Source organism: Octopus bimaculoides, chromosome 11, assembly GCF_046866305.1.
Source record: "Octopus bimaculoides isolate indiv1 chromosome 11, ASM4686630v1, whole genome shotgun sequence".
Classification (NCBI taxonomy): Eukaryota; Metazoa; Mollusca; class Cephalopoda; order Octopoda; family Octopodidae; genus Octopus; species Octopus bimaculoides.
In genome coordinates this window covers 45,664,030-45,684,290 of record NC_142938.1, presented here as the reverse complement: position 1 = coordinate 45,684,290, position 20,261 = coordinate 45,664,030, and the positions used below count along the sequence as shown (strand labels likewise).

The 20,261-nt window shown below is 32.4% G+C and overlaps 1 protein-coding gene across 1 annotated transcript in view; it reads right to left on the bottom strand.

The window, feature by feature from the left end:
• Positions 1–20,261, bottom strand: part of LOC149133280 (serine/threonine-protein kinase MARK1-like) — a 53,925-nt gene that overhangs the window by 21,005 nt on the left and 12,659 nt on the right. The window contains exons 4-7 of the mRNA XM_089359934.1: positions 19,263–19,438; positions 17,489–17,667; positions 9,479–9,628; positions 6,637–6,864 (exon numbers count right to left, since the gene is read on the bottom strand). Of these exons, the coding sequence (XP_089216060.1) occupies positions 6,637–6,864; positions 9,479–9,628; positions 17,489–17,667; positions 19,263–19,438 (733 nt within the window). The remainder of the gene's footprint in view (positions 1–6,636; positions 6,865–9,478; positions 9,629–17,488; positions 17,668–19,262; positions 19,439–20,261) is intronic.

Here is a 20,261-nt window from a genome sequence, read left to right as displayed (position 1 = left end):
CCATCTGTACTGTTGTCTTTCTCAGAGCACCCATTCTTTGCCAATCTTTGTATTGACCAGTGGCTTGGTAAAGCTTCCAAGCTTGAATACAAGCCATTTTGCTGCATCCTAATTACTTGCTAATGTTCATGAAGGACACATTTTGCTGATCAAGCAACACAATCTTTGATCTAATAACTGGGCTGATACCACGACACTTTCCCATAGTGAATTAATGTGTAACAATGCTCAATTATAGAACAAAACAGTGCAGTACGACCAGCCATATGACCACCTGTTTGGTTTATTAATTTGCATAATCTTGGTACAGTCTTAAACTTATTTTGCCGAGAATTTCTAATCATTTAAATTAATTGCGCTTTAAAATTATTCGAATTGTAAAAAGATATCCAACTCCTATATCATTCCAAAGAAAAAAAAAAGTTCCACATATACTGTAGAAAGTAAAATAATTTTACACAGTTTTGTTAAAATATATTAAGGGATAAAACTGTCATCATTGGTTTTAAATTTATTTTGGCCAGTGTATAATAAAGCAGTTTTCATTAAGTGATAAATTTATGTTCTGACCAGAATTCTGCAAATCAATTTATCCATGTATTTTGCGTACATGGATAAATGATTTTGTGAAATCACTAAAGTTTGCTGAAAGTTTTAAATTGATGGGTCATATCTCATCACAGTATGTCCCTGTTAATCCTAGCTGCCTTGGTGCAATGCAGCAAATAAGTGACATGCAAAAGTAAAGCTCAGTGCTGATGTAAGTAGCAGGAAAACTGCATCAATGATACTACTACATTAGCTTTTAGTACGAAAATTGAGTCCTTATAGAACAGCTTAAGTGGGAGCTGCACCAGTACTCAGTACCAAATGGAAATCTTCAATTGTGTTTTAGATTTGACTGTAAATTCCCATACTAACTGTACACTAATTATTCAAGGATCCATTGCACATTCAATTCATCACACATTAGCATCCCAATAGATATTTTATGGACAATTTCATGACAATGATGCAAAAAGGCAGGTCATAATACATACTATTTTATACAGATATACAGACACATAGACAAATCTTGCTGGTACTGGTGTCACATAAAAAGCACTCAGTCCACTCTGTAAAAGTGGTTGGTGTTAGGAAGGCATCCAGCTGTAAAAACCAAGCCAAAACAGACATTGGAACGTGGTGCAGTCCTCTGGTTAACCAGCTCTTGTCAAAGTGTCTAACCCATACCAACATAAAGAACATGTTAAATGATGATGATGATGATGTTGATGATCTCACACACACGTGTATAAAGGTTTTAATTAGTCAGGGTTTACTGCGTATCTGCACCTGTTGCAGGAAGGTTTTAGTAAGACTATCAGTTTTCCCATTCAGCATCTCTCTCTCTCTCTCTCTCCATACCAAGGATGTTGCCCAAAGGGAAACAGAACTGGTACAGTATGGTAGCTGTTTAACCACAGAAGAACCCAGAATATATAAAGCATCTCAATATACATTTAATTCACAGACATAAAATTGTAATATCAATTCCCTATTGAGTCACTGTGCACCCTACATAATTAAATACCTCACTTAGATGATCTAAGATTGTACCGTCTAGGTTCATGTGTGCCTAGCTACTAAATAGTTTCTGGTAGGCATTTAAGAGCCAGTACAGTACTTTGAAGGTATTTTCTGCCTTGAGCTGGTATATATTGTGTGGCTAAACAAGTAGCTGTTTTTGGTTCAACAGTGTCTGATGAGGTGAGTAGTCAACAAAATATGATGAGAAAAACCCCCCAGAAAAAAAAGAAAAGAAACAACAACTGAAAATGACTATTATTCTATAATTACTTTATGTGGTATATCTGAGATCTATTCTTCTTTGTTTAAATCAGAACTCCAACTACCTATTGAGTTGTTGAACACAAACTGTGATTAAATATCTTATTTAAATGAACTAAATTGTACTGACTAAGTTGATGTACATATCATCATCATCATCGTTTAACGTCCGCTTTCCATGCTAGCATGGGTTTGACGACTTGACTGAGGACTGGTGAAACCGGATGGCAACACCAGGCTCCAATCTAAATTTGGCAGAGTTTCTACAGCTGGATGCCCTTCCTAACGCCAATATGTATACATATACACACCTGGATCTCATACCTCAGAAAGTTTCCACTGAATCAACAATGTCAATAATGAGACAGAAAAAGGTATAGCAATAAAATATTCAAGTGATTTTGTGCAAGTATGTGTACACAGTAAAGACCTAGAACTGTGTGTTACACTCATTGTTATGCTTACAAGAAATGCATAAGTATCTAGCTCCATTCTACCCAGCTTATAACAGGCTCTAATCTTTTAAAGTAACACTATAAAAGAAGGGCAATCAATTATAGAAAAACAATTGCTCCAACAATATGTGAACAGCTAAAATGGCTAAGTTATTCGTATGTCAGAAAAACTAATGCAAACAGTATGAAAGAAAAGAAAATTTCACACATACATATATATATATACAACCAATATTTGGCGTTAGGAAGGGCATCCAGCTGTAGAAACTCTGCCAAATCAGACTGGAGCCTGGTGTTGCCATCCGGTTTCACCAGTCCTCAGTCAAATCGTCCAACCCATGCTAGCATGGAAAGCGGACGTTAAACGATGATGATGATGATGATGAATATCAGCATGGAACACAGATGACAAATGATGATGATGATGATGATGATGATATAGTACAGATTTCAGTTGTAGCTATGCAAAAACATCATATTTACTTTCTCTGCATAGTGAATGTGTGTATCTATTTACTCATACAAACATGTGCAAATGCAGCCTGCACACACTCTATGCACAGCATTTTACAGTATTTTTGTATGCTGACAAAAATTAGATAGAGTATCTTATTACAATCCATAAAGCTATCATGTGTTACTTCTTCCCTTCGGTTTTTAAACATTTGACCTTAGCACTTCCTTCCATGCCTTCTGCAGTCGAGAGAAACCAGTGGAAAAGCGGTAAGAGTTGTTGATAGAGTCATATCAAATAAGACTTAGAATAGAAGCAACTGCAACAGATTTGGGGCAATATAAGGTTTCAGATGCATGAAGAAGTGCTGTATTCCAGACACATCCAATGTGTGCAAGTACAGAAATCTAGACAATAAGGTAACAATGGCATTACTTATACGTCTAAATATCTGTAAGTCAAAATACATGCACATAAATCATTTCAGCAATATCTTTCTGATTAGAAGTATTCTTGTATAGTAGGCAACCTGTGGTAGTAAGAAATACTTGTAGCCATTTACTATTTTGTAGTGGATGCTTGAGAGGCAGGGAGGTGTGTGTGTGTGTGTGTGTGCGTGCGTGCACGCGCACGCGCATAGAGCTAAGATGGTTAGTTGGCTTAAGAATCCCTAGTTAACTTTGCTCAAATAGGGCTGTCAAAAAGTAACCGAGTTCATGTTGCTTTTCTGGCAGCTCTATGTAGGCAGGCAGCTATAATTTATTATACAGTGTAGAATGACTTACTTCCTTGTAGCATTCAAATCAAAATTTAGAAATATGGATTGCCAACAGCCAATAACTATAAGATTATATAATATGTTGTGCAGTGAGATTATTAGTTTGAATTAGGCAACATACAAAATGTGTGATATGCATATATTTCAGCTCATCTTACAAATTACCCATTTAAGTCTGTCCACATCACCCAAAATTTTCCAAGCTCTAAAGTTGCAATCATAGTGGCATTGAGGATAAGGATAATCAGGGACTGAAAATCTTGTCCAGTTACTGCCACCACCACACATATGCATAACTTCAGTCTACTTAGGTGTTAACATGTTACACTTCTATCTCACTATAAAGTGGTCAACTGCATTTAACAGTAAAACCTCAAGCTCCAAAAGCATATCTATCTAAATTTACTAAACTCATCTCATCTCCCAAGTATTATTTGGTACATGAATTCGAAACAGTGGTGCGCGTGCATGTGTGTCAATGATGTGGTTAAGTACTATAAAGAAACGTTTTTAACAGTATATTTATCACACACTCATCAAAAGATTTTAACCTAATTTGCATCATTGAAATAAATTCATTTTATAACATTTTGGAAAGTATTGCAATATTTTAAAAAAAAATTATTTCATTATTATTACTTCGTATTCTAAAATAAGACATATAGAGACTACAATTTAATAATAAATTTTGGGGTTTTAATTTTGTCATTGAAAACTGAAAATGCTGTTAAGGTTGGGGTGACTGCATGTGTGGATGGTTATAAATAAATTTAGTGATATGTAAATTATGCTAAAACTAATCATTTACAAGTTCTTCCCATGCACAGAGAATTTAGTCTGCACATACCTTTTTTTCTTTTTGTAAAGTGGGGAGAGTATTGAACGTCCAAGCAAATAAAAAACAAAAAAAAAAAACGTTGTAAGGGGAGATAAGCTATCCTATAATGGAGGTGATCTAAATTTTATATTGCAAGTTTGAAACAAGTCCACACCCACATACACATGCGCAGATTATTTTCACAGTAAAAAAAAACACAAATCGCTGATAAAGGATAGATTTCATTTCTAACACAAAAAAATGCTTATCTTTTACCTTTCAAAGACAATTTTCAGTTGTCTCATTCATGTAAAACTGAGGGAAATTTTAATTCAATCATTTGATTTTAGAGTGAAATATGCAGTAATGAAATAGAAATAGAACCAGTTTGTTAATAAGGCAAGCTGAAACAAGCAAAGCTATGTGCCTTTACTAGGAAAACAAACATATAATGTTTGAACATAAGACAGAGCATTGTAACACCATAGCCTCAGTTATTGTGCATCACCATTGCTGATAAATATTTATTAAAAAAAAATCCCCAAGTTTATAATTGTAAGATTAGATCAAATATAACAATATATAAATATATTAGAATACAAGGACTCTTAAAACTTGTAGAACACTGTAGTCCTAAGGACAGGAAATAACATTACAAATACACAAATCACAATAACTGAATTTTCAGTTGAACCAGAGAAAAGGGTAAAATAAGCCTTCAATAAGCCTTACAGAAATGAAACAAACACAAAACACACAACATAATACAGACATAGAAGCAAACAAACTATAAGATGCAAATACATATGCATATGAGAAGGAGAAAAAGATGTTTCCATAGAACGTGTGTGTGCGTAAATTATTATATGCATAAAAAAATACGTAAAGCACATTATGGCAGAGCTGTTAAGAAGTTTTCTTTGCACTCATGAGGTCTTGAGTTCTATCCCAATGTGTGTCATTTACTGAGATAACATATCTTGTAAGTAGAATTGGGTGACAGAAATTGTGTACATAAGATAGATTGTACATGTAATTCAAAAGGTACAGTTTTGTCGCACAAACTGTATCACACTGATTCCACCTGAGAATTACATTCAAGATAAATGAATCTGTAGAATGCTCAGTCATTGACAAACTAATTCTGAAAAAGGTTAATCAAACAAGTGAATCCTAATCAAAGAAAGACTGACAACTATACATGTAGAAATAAATGAGAGAGAGAGGTGTTTGTGTCTTTCTGTATGTATGGATGGATGCATGTACCTTGCTACTCATTCCAAAAGTGCCATGAAACAAACATTTTAAATCTTGGATTCAACAAACATTTTGGTTCATTTCTTACTGCAAGTGAGATAGGGTACATCGTTTAGCTTCTCAGACAAAAATTTGAAGCTATTTGTTCACATAATACAATGTCTATGGGGATGAATGAAACCACAACAAAATATCTTACAATATAACCATTGTATATTATCAATTAGTGTGTATGCTGCATAAGAAAAATAGGATGGAAGAGAGAGAAATATTTTGTTTTATCTCATTTCAACTCTTCTTGAAGGTATCTAGACAGTCTGGGACTGATAGAGTAAAGTGCTTCATCCAAGAATCCAATTCATTTATCATCAGATAGCTCATTTATTTCCGTGAATCCCAACCTCTAAACTAATAATCAAGAAGTGGAGAAAACAACCCTTTCAGAAACATGTGTCTAAAATCAAACGTGAAGTGTAAGATCTTTACAAATTTGAAAAGTAAATAAATTAATAATCCCAGGCCAGCAATAAAATAATTTAAAACATTATTTGATATGTAAAGAACTTCATTTGCAGAAGTACTTTACAAACAAATTCAAGTTGCCATAATATAGGCTGATGTTTACCGTTCAGAAGAAGACAAAAAAAGAAAAAGAAAAACAAAAAAGGTTTTTCTTTAGAATTTTATGTCTAAATCTACTCAAAGAAAAAGATAAACTACGATAGAATAATATATATTTTTTTAAAAATACTTTATTGTTCTTGTTACAAAGCCTTTGTTGAACAGTGCTGACTAAAAGATCAACATAGTATTAGACTCTAAAAATCCGTCTATGGGAAGAGACTAAAAGTTAGTCACATAGTGACAAATATAAAATAATCAGTCACAACACAGTGAGTAACCAATCTAAGAAATGGAAGATGGGGAATGTAAAAAAAAGCTTCACTCTGGGAACTGGTTGAAGGCCATGAGTCAGATACAGCAATATTTCTCCCATCACAGATGTAGTGTCAGTAAATAGGCAGTAACTCCCTTAGCCACTTACCTTCGACTAAATTTTGAAGTTAGTTTGTTCAGGAAAGACACTCGAGCTACTTGTCCGGCTGTTGTGGTATCCTGAGTATGTCCAGGAACACCAGGGCCGTTATATTGGTTGAACTGCCGTCGGTCCCTAATGTGGCCTCCGTGGAATGTATTTCGGCCTGCTGTGCCTCGGAATAAAGGCTTGGTTGAAGCAGGTGATAAGGGAATTGAAGTTTTCCCTTGAGCCGGTCTGAAAATGAAATATGATTGTGAGATAAAACAAATATTTTCTTTTATTTATAGACTCAGTCATTCACACTAACAAACAAACAAATAATAAATAATAATAAATAATAATAAATAATAATAATAATAATAATAATAATAATAATAATAATAATAATAATAATAATAAATAGATAGATAGATAAAGATGATTTGCAATGTTTTCATATTGGTATTTTTAAAAAAGGTAGATTAAAAAAAACAAACAAACCCCCCCAAAAAACAATGCCTTCCTCTAATGCCTTGGCCAAAGTAGGAAAGGTAGTACCTGCAGTTCCTTTCAAGGCTACTTAAATATAGATTTAAAAAACAAACAAAACCCCAAAAATAATGCCTTCCCCTAATGCTTTAGTCAAAATAGGAAAGGTAGTACCTGCAGCTCCTTTGAAGGCCACTTGTGGCTGGTGTGAAGAAGTTATCCCCAGACCAGATACCTAGCCCATATGCTTGCAACAGAGTGGACTACAGTAAATGTATTCAAGATGTGATGATTTAAATGATTAAGCTATATATTGCATACTTTTACATGCAGCACAGGCAAGATCAGGTTAAAATTTATGACCTGAATCAGATACAGTTTTTAAAATTTCTTAAGTAATAATCTCTATTGAAAAGGTATGATGTAATCCATGCAGTTTGTAGCAGTGGGAGTTGTAAAACAAAGTTGTTGCTGCTAAAATTTTAGAGAGGGACAAAACTTGGTATAGTGAGTGATTTGTGAAATTCAAACATTGATTTTCCTAAAAACATCAGTATAACTAAGTAGCTGCAATGGGAAATAAAATAAACTGATTATATAAGACACCAAAAAAATCTCTGTTGTAGTTTAGAACATATCAATAATAGAGCTGCTTTTTTTTTTTTTTTTTTTTTGTCCCTATAGCACACTTTTACTAAGAAATCAAATTCATTACTTGATACTTATTTTTATCAACTTCACAGAATAAAGATGAAAGTTAACACTAATATTTGAATCTATTACTGTGTGAGAGATAGTACATAACATAAAGACTAAGCTCTCTGATACTTCATCTTTACCATACTGATAACTGTAATTTCCTACGACACAAAATCTGAAATTTTGTAAGGAAAATCAATAGGAGTCAAAAAGACTAATATTGCCCTCTGCTCAATTTAGAATTATATAAGAGGTGGAAGTAGAACTGAATTCTTCTAAAGATATTTTGGTATATATATTTTTGGGCTCTAAAGAATGATTTTCTAACTTGACAGTGTGGATTTACTGTAATTTATGAAGTAGGTGGGTACCCAATACATCAAACTTTTTTAAAGCTTTAGTGATAATTAACAATATTGAAAAATGTTTCTAATCTACAAAATAATAATCCAAGAAAAATGCATTAAAAAATGGGGGTTTGGGGCATAAAATTCAAAGTATTAGTAACAAAAAAAGGGACTGAAAAACTTAAATACACAATCATGAGATAACAAATCAGCATCAACATTTTAAAATCTGTAAATAAATTTTAGAAAAAATAAATAACAAAAACTCAGTCAAAATTTTGTGCAAATCCAAAGCTCATACAGACACACACCAACAAATATATGCAAGATACTTAGAAACATAAGTTGTTCAGTAATAAGGAAATAAACTAATCATTAAAAAATTATTTTTAGTTGAAATAATTTTATTTAACAGTAAAAATTAGATAAAAAGCAATAATAATTATTACTGTTGTTGCTGTTAATATTATTCCCACATCAACACTTATTCCTTGAATCATTATCATATCCACTATCTTACATTTCATAAGTAAGAGGAACCTGTTTAATACTGCTTTACTTAAAGAACATAATTTAAAGTATATGAATAGAAACTTATATGAGAACTTGGAAATTGTCTAAGAAAATAATTATCAATTTAACTATATAATAATAATTAAAAAAACATATTTCATTTGAGTTCGCAGTAACTGAACAGAATTTTACATCACTAGAAGCAAAATTTTACACTTCAACAGACACAACATAGGTCCATATAAATTAAATCTAGAGTAGTTCTATAATTAGTTACACAGTCCTGTAAGAAAGAGCAAAAATGGATATCAACTTTTGAGGACAAAAATGCTTATTTAAGACTTATTTCCCTTTATTTTTTTTTCTGTTTAAATGATAAACGGGGATAGGAATTGTTAAGTAATAACTGCATCACAAAATTTTCAATTTGATGAAAAAAATGTTCTATATATATATATATATATATATATATATATATATATATATATATACACATATACATATATACACACATATATATGTATATATATATATATATATATATATATATAAAATGTAATTATAAAGAGAGAGAAATAATGAAAATGATGTAAAGGATTGGAAATGTCCTCAACAAAGAATCATGCAAGATGGTGCAGAGTGTTAGATAAAAAGCAGACAATTGACAGAATATTTAGGGAGGAGGGAATATTCATCCGATGTAGGAGGTGGTGGAAATACAAAGGCAACATATTTCAAAAATCCAAAGAACCATCAAAATTCAAATCGGCCATGGCAAGGAACTAATTTTTCTAGCAGTTGTAGCACCAATCTGTACTTACGTTGGCCTATAGGTATCAGATGTGTCTGAACTAATAGGTGGCAAATCTGGGACTCGTGATGGTTGACATGTGCTGGCTGACTTTACATGGCCCTTAGGCCTTGCTGATGGGGGCTCTGAAGATGGATTGGAAGTAGAATTTGGTATATGGCTGGAAGAGAAAAGCAGATTCTCAGGTTCATTACAACAGGCAGAGTTACTAATAGGAAATGAGGCAGAGACACTGATGAAGGCCAATCAATCCATATGGTAAATCTGAATAGCTGTTGCATTGATGAGTAGCATAATATATTTGATCTTCTGTATTTGTAGAATTTCTTGCATAAACAAAAGTTTAAAACCATAGAATCTTTGCAGCAAAACCAGAGCCATCAGACAGTATAATAATAACAATGTGATAGAAAAGTGTTGATATAATGATAACATGTTAAGTAATTAGCAGTAAAACTATTTTTGGATGTTTCTCCAGTTTGATTATTCTAATATTCCTATTTTTGAAATATGTGTATTGTGTTCCTTAATGGAATCAGAAGAAACTCTAAGAGAAGCATTTGAAATTTTGATATGCTGAGCTTGTGTAGAATTATATGAACAGAGTGATTTTGGCCCAAAGAAAAATCAAACTAAAAATATTTTATCTAACATCATGTGTAGAAGACAATTATCTTGACTAAAAGAACTCATCTGGTTCCTTTTTTATTTACAAAAAGTTAAACTTTTTATAGGCTTGTGGGAAATATAAGAGGCAAAACAATTCCAAGATGAACTGGAAGCAGTCAAAGAAATAATCTTCAATGGAAAGAAACGTCACCTATTTTTGGATCAAGCAACATATTCTTTCTGATTGCCTCAGAGCTATTAAAGAAATTTATATACCATTAATATTAGTTCAATTTGCTGGGTAGAAATTAAAAACTAAACTACTTAAAAACCATGTTTTTTCAGTGTTCAATACAGAACATAAGAGAATCTAATAAATAAACTTATGAGTATATCTAATTTTGTATAACAAAATGGAAGTAATCTAGAAAATGTGTAGATCACTTGACTTTTACAAGTAGTTTATGTAAGTAAAAATTAATGTTAATAAAATGTTATTTAAAGAAAGCTTAGAGTTTGTTTGGTTTTTTTTTCGTAAATATTGACTCCATGATGTAAAGATATCCAGCAGACTTTAAATGGTTGTGCAGGGCCGAAATTAATGTAATTTACCAGAAGTGAAAATAAGTAAAAGTGATTTGTTACAAGAATTTGCTGTGAGTCAAAACTGGAATATGACAAACAAAAATAATTACCAATTATACTCAATAGAATTCAACAGCATTTCAGGTAAACAAAAAACAAAATAAAAACCAGTCCTTCAAAAAGTATTTTTTCCAAACAGAAATCAATAATTAGGACATCTGAATAAATCTATTAAATTCATTTGACAGGACAAAGTTCCTCCATCAACCTCTGATGTGAATGATAAAAATTCAGATTATTAAAAAGGAAAGCAATTTAAAGTTTTGCTTTTTTGGTTAAAGTAAGCATTGCACATGAGTTTTCTTTTTAACATTTTCAGAAAGTCCCCATCTTCATGAAAGTTTAAATAGCCACCACATAACACTAGATGAGTATGAGTTAGTAACTTGTTGGATAATAGTTTAGTTAGTTGATGTATAATTAGGGAGTAGAAGAAATAGTTTGGTCTACAAAGTTTACATGCATATCAAATTGAAAATTTTCATTTTAAATGAAAGTAAATATTTTCCTAATTATGACTGTTAGTCAGTGTATAAATGGAAAATATTTAAAAACAAAATTCCAACTGAAAACTATATTCAAAAGTTTGTATACCATTTTCTTGTGTTTAGAGTTACAGATTCTTGAAATAAGTTTACAACCAAAGTAGAAGCAGCTTCATCATCCTAAGCTAAAGCAAATTTATAGACTTGACACACATTTAGATTTTCCTCTTTCATCAACCAGATGTATTAAATTTCATAACATGAATAGACAATATGCTGGAAACTCAGCATACTAGTTATATAATAATGTATTAGAGATAATATTACTAAATAATGTGCTTTGTATTACTGTAAAATAATGATAGAAATTAAAATATATATCCATTTCACTGAAAAAAAAAAAAAAAAAAAAAAGTTCAAATTTTGTACGAGAACTATTTCTGGAACAAACAATTAGCTTGAAAGGCAGAAGCAGCTAATCTTGAATGGCAAATGCAACAAAATTGTTATCATTTTTAAATGATTCCAAAATAATTTTCTGAAAAATGCATACTATGTTAAGAAAACTGAATGAAATTCTACCCTCATAGCATTCTCTATTTTCCAGTCAAATTAATTATGCATAGTAATAATTAAAAAAAAAAAGTTTTAATTACATTTTAGACAATTGTTCCAAATAATCAAGCCATTAGAATGCAATTATGTGCTACTGACATTAAAATATTCAATATTTTTAAAATTTCTAGAACCAAATTTTAGTGATCTGTGTAATTAGTGCCATGCAGTGAAAATTATACAATGCTAGATTGTATAATAATAAATTTGGAAAAACTTCATAGTGTCCAAATACACCAAGTAGAAACAGTGTAATACAATTTACTAGGCCATAAGATATCAGCACATTATCATTATTACTAGTTGGCCCCGTACCATCAAAAATGATGGCTAATTGTAGTATTTTATATATAAATATGGATGGTAAATCAAATTAATACACTTGTCAATGTTCACATACATTCACATACTTCTCTTGTACACGCACACACAGAGTTGAAATGCTGTTTGATTTTTCTTACATACACACACATATATATATTCACACAGAATTCAAACGGTTTCATTTTTTTTTTTTACCCTTCTTTCTTTATTCATCTATCACCCATTCCTTTCTCATTCATATGTTGTGATGGAGAAAGACACAAGAGTATATTATTATTATTATTATTATTATTATTATTATTAAGGTGACAAGCTGACAGAATTGTTAGCATGCCAGGCAAAATATTTAGCAGCATTTCATCCATCTTTATAATCACAGTTCAGATTCTGCCAGGATTGACTTTGCCTTTCATCCTTTCAGTCACTAAAGTAAGTACTAGTCAAGCACTGGGTTGATGTACCCAATTAGCCCCTCCTCCCAAATTGCTGTCCTTGTGCCAAATTTGAAACCATTATTATTATTATTCAAATTCCACCTAGGTCAACTGTGCCTTTCATCCTTTCGGGACTGATGAAATAAGTACCAGGTACATACTGGGATCATTATAATTGACTAGTCCCCTTCCCCAAAATTTCAGGCCTTGTGCCTATAGCAGAAAGGATTATTATTATTATTAAGGTGGTGAGCTGGTAAAATTGTTAGCACACTAGGCAAAATGCTTAGTGGCATTTTATTTGCCTTTATGTTCTGAGTTCAAATTCCACCAAAGTTTACTTTGTCTTTCATCCTTTCATGGTTGATAAATTAAGTACCAGTGAAACACTGGGGTCAATGTAATCGACTAGCCCCCTCCCACAAAATTTCAGGCCTCATGCCTTTAGTAGAAAGGATTATTATTATTATTCAGTAGTCAGATTTTTATCAATATCAAGCACAACTGCAGGCCTTGAGTAAATGCTATGGTTTGTTTTGATGTTATTTTTATTGTAAGTGCTTTATATAGGAAGTGCCTAGCAGTGCTATTTTCTGTATATTATATTTGTAAGTCCTAATGTTTTGATTATGTATGTGTATGTTTTTCAACCATACCTAATGCACCTACCATTAGAGGGATTATTTCTGACTTTTTTATTTTGAGAGATTCTATGCTTCTTTTAAGAGATACACTGTCATCTTTTGTGACTGATATGTCTATTAGAAGCCATTTCTTTTCTTGATGGTCCCTGATGACAATATTTGGTTTATTATTCTTGATCTTTCTGTCTGTATGTATTGATATACTCCAGAGAATGGTTGTTGTGTCATTTTCTGAAACCTTTTCTGGGATATGCATTTTTCTGTTGTCATTCCATAGTGCTGGCACAGCTTCCAGTGTATATAGAACCAAACTGCCATGTCTGTGGATATATTCCTTCTTAGCCAGAACTGGACAACCAGAGGCAAGATGATTTATTCTTTATTATTATTATTATTATTTTCTTTTTATTCACTTAACTTCCACTGATTTATCTATGTCATGTCTCAGCTCCATCCTGCAGCTTAGAGACAAAACACTTTCATCAACTGTTGCAAGTATTGCTGCCAACTGAGCTGTTGCAAGTATTGCTGCCAATTGAATACTTCCTACAAAGTTTGGTATTTAAGATGGTCCCAAGTGCACCAATCGCAATAGATACTACACTCAATCTTTAGGTTTTATGGATTTTTTTCCACTTCCAATCCTAGGTCTTCACAATATTCTACTCTGTAGGTATAGCTATATCAATGAAGATCCATTCTTTGGACTCTTTCTGTAGGAGAGTAATATCTGGTCAATTATGTTTCAGCTTTTTGTCTGCATATATTGGCATATCACGTGTGAATTTCACCAGATCATTATCTGCTACTGGCAAGGTTGGTGCTTATACCATTTGTTGGAACATTCTAGCCCATACTTCCTGCACAACTCCCAGTATACTTGCACTGCCACTTAGTTATTGTATCTTTTGTACTCCTTTTGAGCCAGTTTTGAGATCAACTAATATGTCTAACTGTCTTAGATGATTTTTCATATAGTCTATGCAAAGGTGATACTGCTGTTTTAACAATGCTACACTTGATCGAGATGGTTTATAAAGGTGTTCTTGAGCAGCAACAATCAGTCTTTCTGCCTATTCCTTTAAAAAAATACAATATTTCAATTATACCCAGGATTTTTCATCAGCTTCCTTTGCTGTTTGAAAAACTCTCGTGTAAGACTTTCTCTTTTCAGTTGATGATCTTTTCTCTATTAGTTCTCATATTGTATTTATCATTGTCATTAAGTACACCTTGCAACATTTTTTCATCACTATTTCTGAGATAGGGATGCAAGGACTTAATCACCTTCACAACAGTATCCTCTATTCCAACCAGTCCTCTTGCACCTTCCTTCCTAAGTAAAACTCTGCTACGTTACTGCTAGTATAAAGGTATCCATGTATAGCCAATATCTTCCTACTTTTCCCGTTCATGTTGACCAGTTTTTCCTTTGTCCATTCCACATCTCCTGCACAGTAGCATACCACATCTACAACCCATGCATTGATGTTTCTAATCAGGTTCCCTTTGTTTAGATTAGACCTACATAGCTTTTTAACTCTTCTGGTATTATTATTATTATTCAACAATTGAGAGTTTCAGGCAAATTTCTAGGCACCCATGCATAGCTATTACTTACCTAGTTTTTCTATCCATTCCACAATTCCTGCATAGTAAGGTATCACACCTTCAGCCCATGCATTGATGCCTCTAATCAGGTTCCCTCCACTTAGCTTAGACCTAAATAGCTTTTTAACTCTCCTGGTATTATTATCATTATTATTGAGTGAAAGAACAATGCATGTCATCAAAATGACACTGGGTTACAAATATATGAAGCCCAATGTACTCAACATAACTACCCATCTGATATGGGCACACCAGGTACATGGACCACAACAATATGTGCATGACATGGTGATCTCCTATCAAGATAAACAGTGCATGACCTAGCAGGTGGGAACCAGTTAGAATTTTCTTCAAGTTGAGTAGCCCATCCTGCTCAAGAGGTCTCTGAATAAGGGTTGTTTAAGGATGATAAATGAAACACCCATTTTTCCAGTACTGAATTATTAAAACCCCAAAGAATCCCTCCCAACACATGACTGATGCTCCTCCACTGCTCATAATCAAAGATTCACATATTGTCAGTCACTGAGGGACATGTTCAACTGGTTACAATCAAGCAAGTGACAAGCAAATCTGTGGTATTGAGCAGAATATTTGCTGTAGGCCATCTTTTACACCAAAGCACTTTATGTATATAATAACACTACCAATCAGTTAACATCAGAAGCCATGAGAGCCACTGTCTAGTACTGCATTAGTGCACAGTCTTCTGTTGTATTAAGGTTTGTATTGTGTTGTGTGTGTAATGAGAGTTGTGTTGTTCTGTTGGATATCCAACTGTAGAGTACTTGTTGTAAGGGTTGTTTATTTTATTGAATATTTATCATACAGAGTGTGTTTTGTGTTTGTGAATTATTTTACTTGGGTTGATAGAGTCTTGCATAGGATGTGGGCTGTTCCCAGCAGGGCTACTTTTTTGGATAGTGTATATTGTTGAGGGTCCAGGTATAGCTTCTATGTTTTTACTCATATGTTTTTTTATCACACCCTAAGGTTCCATTTATGACTGGTACTTTTTTCACCTTCATGCCCCACATTTTCAAAACTTCAATTTTGAGATCTTTGTACTGTGACAATTTCTCCACTTCTTTTTGGTTAGAAGGGACTGCCATGTCTATCAGTAAGCAGGTATTTTTTTCCAATCCTTGATTAGCTTTGATTCCTTTGTCAGTTTGAACAAGCCAATCCCAGATGATAGTGGCCTGGTCGTTGTCATATACATTGTTTGGCGCATGCTTATACCATTTCTTGTTAGTTTAAAACATTTTTTTTTATTGTAGTATTGGCATATTCCCCAGTGGATATAACTACTTAATCAGTTATGCCAGTCTATATATTCAGATTTGGCTAGGACTGGACAGCCAGAGACAACTCCTTGTGTATAGAGAAAAGCATTTTCTTTTTTTCTGTGTTGCTTTATTACAGGTAGTAGTCATCCACTTGTTGTTTCTAAGTATTTTTCTAGTCCAACTGTTATAGTAGTTCTCTATCTGTGTCAAGCCGCAACCTCCTTCTGAGTAAGGTACATATATACTGTTTGTGTCTGCTTCGGGGTGGCAACTTCTGTATGCTGTTAATAGGCTCCTGGATCTTCTAAGTTTTTCAATTCACTAATTTTCCAGTTTATTATGTTAAAGAAAGTAATTTATTATTATTATTATTATTACTATTATTATTATTACTATTATTATTATTATTATTATTAATAATAATAATAATAATAATATCATTATTACCTATCTATCTATCTATTTATTTATTTGCATTTCTGAATTGAATTAATTTGAACTAATGGAAGTTTTAGTGCGATATGCACCATATTAAATAACAAGGACAGTTGGGTGAACTGATAAATCAAATTCTTAATGGAGCTCAAGGTCAAATTTTTTGGAGCACCACAAACCCACAACTTGATGAGTTCAATCTGGAAGTTAACACTGCTAATTAATTAAGCTTTGTAATAATTAAAAATGAGTTTTACTTGAATTTCAGACAAATAATTGTTTCAAATACTATCAATCACTGATAGTATAGTTACTATCTTAGAACTATTTCAGTAGTTAATTTAACCCTTTTGATACCATCCCACCTGAGATCACTTCTGGTTCTAAGGTACAGACTTCCTGTTTTAAAGTAATCTTAAATTAAAATTTTCTATCAAAATTTCATGCTAATTTATGTTTCAAACATCAGCTTAATAACGATGAAGTTATTTTACTATCTTATTTAATATTTTTCAAATTGCATTATAAAGGGTGTAGTTCAAAAGAAATATGGCAACAAAAGGATTAGATAAGTTTCTGGTGACTATCTTACAATTTATCTAAGAATAAGTCAAAGACTACTTCAAGTAATTTGTGTAGTGCTACAAAAAAACCAAAAAAAATAAAACCCACATACATATGTTTATATTTCAATACAATAATAAAGATAATTTAGAAAATCTGAAAATATTAGTAAACATACTAGCAAGTTTATTATATACAAGGAAATATATAAGCTTTTGCATAAATCAAACACCACTGAGCTAAAACAGAAGACAAATTAAAAGTTTAGTTTACATAAATTCTAATAAGATGAAAATTATACTTTTCTTCTACTTACCCATAACAAAACCAACAAAAGCAATATCAAAAGAATTCAAATGTCTTACCTCCGGTAGTCTTGACCATTAGTTGTTCTGTTATTTTTTTCTATACTTGTCTTATTATCTCCAGGTCCAAAAGTACTTCTTCGTGTTAGAGAAGAACCACTTACAACATTGTTCTTTGGTGTTGTAGAAGGTCCACTTGGTTTTTTTGGTACCGACATTCTAACAGGACTTGCACTAATCTGCAATTTAAAATTCATTATTATTATTATTATAATAAATGATAATGACTTTTCTTTATTGGCCACACGGGCATCAGATGGAGGGGAGATCACAAAGATATGTTACATAGAGTGAAGGGATTTACTCAAAAACTGAATGAAAAAAGAAAAAATTCAAATGAAATTAAAAAAAAAAAAATCCTACTCAATACAACTTTACAACTCAGTAATGCCTGGGTAGTATACAAATGTTTGGGTTTGTTACTAGTCTTCTATAGAATGCAAGCATGGAACTTTCACTGTTATTGTTTGGCTGATAAAATGCAATGAGCACCTGACAACATTCATAATCTTGGTCTTTGCTTGATCCAGGATTGTAGCTCCATGAAAGAGATGAATCACAGAAAGATGATTCTCATGAATGGCAATAAAGTAGTGTAGCTTAGTGAATGAAATCATGAAATCAATTGTGTTATCTTGTTTATCAATCTTTCAGAGCTCGTATTGCACTGTAGTTCCAATATCTATCATTAGGTATTGTTGTCACTCGTGATACCTGCAATTACTTTCAATTCAGATTTGTTTATATCTGTTTATCAGCTACTTTCTCATTCTCATTCATTTGTGACTTTATTTTTTGCCCCCATGAAAATTCATAGCAGAAGTGCTAAGTGTCATGCTATAATGCTGGAAGATAAACTGGCTATGATAAAATGCCATAAAAAAGGTGAAAAAGTGGTAGCAATTGCACAATCTATCTGTATCGATGATTGTACATAATAAGGACAAGATGTGAAATGTGAATAGCAGGAGTGGACACCACCTTTCAGTGTGAAGTTTGAGTAAAGAGTGTAGCTTGTTCAGCAGAGATAGACTATAGGCAGTGGTCTCGAGATTTGTATTGGAGAGGCATAGGGTGTGTATGATTTGCATGTTAGTAAGAGAAGATGTATAATGTCTAGGTTGGATCAAATTATGGATGCCAAGAGAGAGTATTATTTAGTGACTATTGTTTTAGTTTTTTGGTATCTAGGAAAGGTAATTGATATCAGTGCATTACTGGGAGCCTCATCCATGCTTGCAACAGAGTGAAATTTGCTAAAAGCACCTGTGGCTCAGGTGGTAGCATTAAATCAGATGGCATATACCTACCAAACACAAAAAAAAAAGACTATGCCACACACAGAGTATTCCAAGGGATAGTGACAGTCAAACAAAGAGTACACATATATTTATATCTATAAATGCATTTAGTCCCAATATATGGAATTACTGCTTTAAAGTCATATAGTTACACACACATACAATCTTCTGAACACCACTTCATGTACTACTGACAATAACAATTATATATAAAAAAAAACAAAAAAAAACAGCAGTAGAAAAACCAATGCCAAAAGAGCTCAAACAGGATATTGAAGACTACAATATTGAAACAACAAAGAAGTAGACAGAAAGAGAAAGGATGAAAGTGAAAATAAATATATTTCAGTCTTTAACCTTCCTTACTAGTTTGTTGTTAAAGAACCAGATCCATAAAGAATCAGATCAATAACAAGATGTAAAAATAAATTCAAAATATGAATTAAGTTCAACATAGAGAGAAAAAAACAAACCTTAGGAGACTCCAGAGGCATGTTACCACCAGAAGGGGTCTTCATTCGAGAACTCAATGTACTTTCTTTTGTAGTAGTATTAGTATTAGTATCTATTGTGTTTTGCCTTCTTGTTGCATGAGAACTTGAAGACTGCGACTGTGAAGATGATGTAGCACTACCAGGTCCAGCAGGCCCTGCAATAATTGGGAGGAGAGAAAAAAATGTCTATCATACAGAGAAATGTATTTTTCTTTACATATTTGTTAAATGAAAACTTTTAATAAAAAGGCAACAGTTCACAAAACATTTTCAATAGAAAGGCAAGATAAAATCTTTCTTGTAATAACTTTCTTTTTAATACGAAATAACTTTTGAGAATTGCAAGATCCACTCCCTACCATTTTATATATATATATATATATATATATATATATATATATATATATAACAGAATGACAAAATTAATAGTTAATAAAAGGAGGGCAGCAAGGATGGACAAATGCAATGTTCATATTTAACTTTTTTGATATCACCAGCCCCTAGTTCTATAATACAAACTCACTGTTTCAAGTGATCTGAATCAACATTTCCATCAAATTTTCATATTAATTTATGTCCTAACACTAGCTTAATAATAATGTCAAAGTCATTTTACTAAATTTTTCATTTTCAAATGTAATTGAAATAAAGGCAGTGTATTTTAAATAGATATATGGTAGCTAATGGATTAAACAGCATTGACAAGAAACAGTTTCTTATTAGGGAGACATGAGAAACAATACTCATTCCTAATCCCCAAATTTTTTCTAGATTCTTATGGAACTTACGGTAAAGGAAATTTAGTTCTTTATTTGTGGGAGCTAATGAACAATGTAATGATGATGTTTGGTCATCTCACAGCTACAAATATGTCATAGATCTAACAAAAAATGTACAACAGCTGTGAAAAAATCTATAACTAGAGGAGAAGCAATTCTCCTGTGGCTCCTCTCCTCTTAGCGTCTTATCTTGATATAA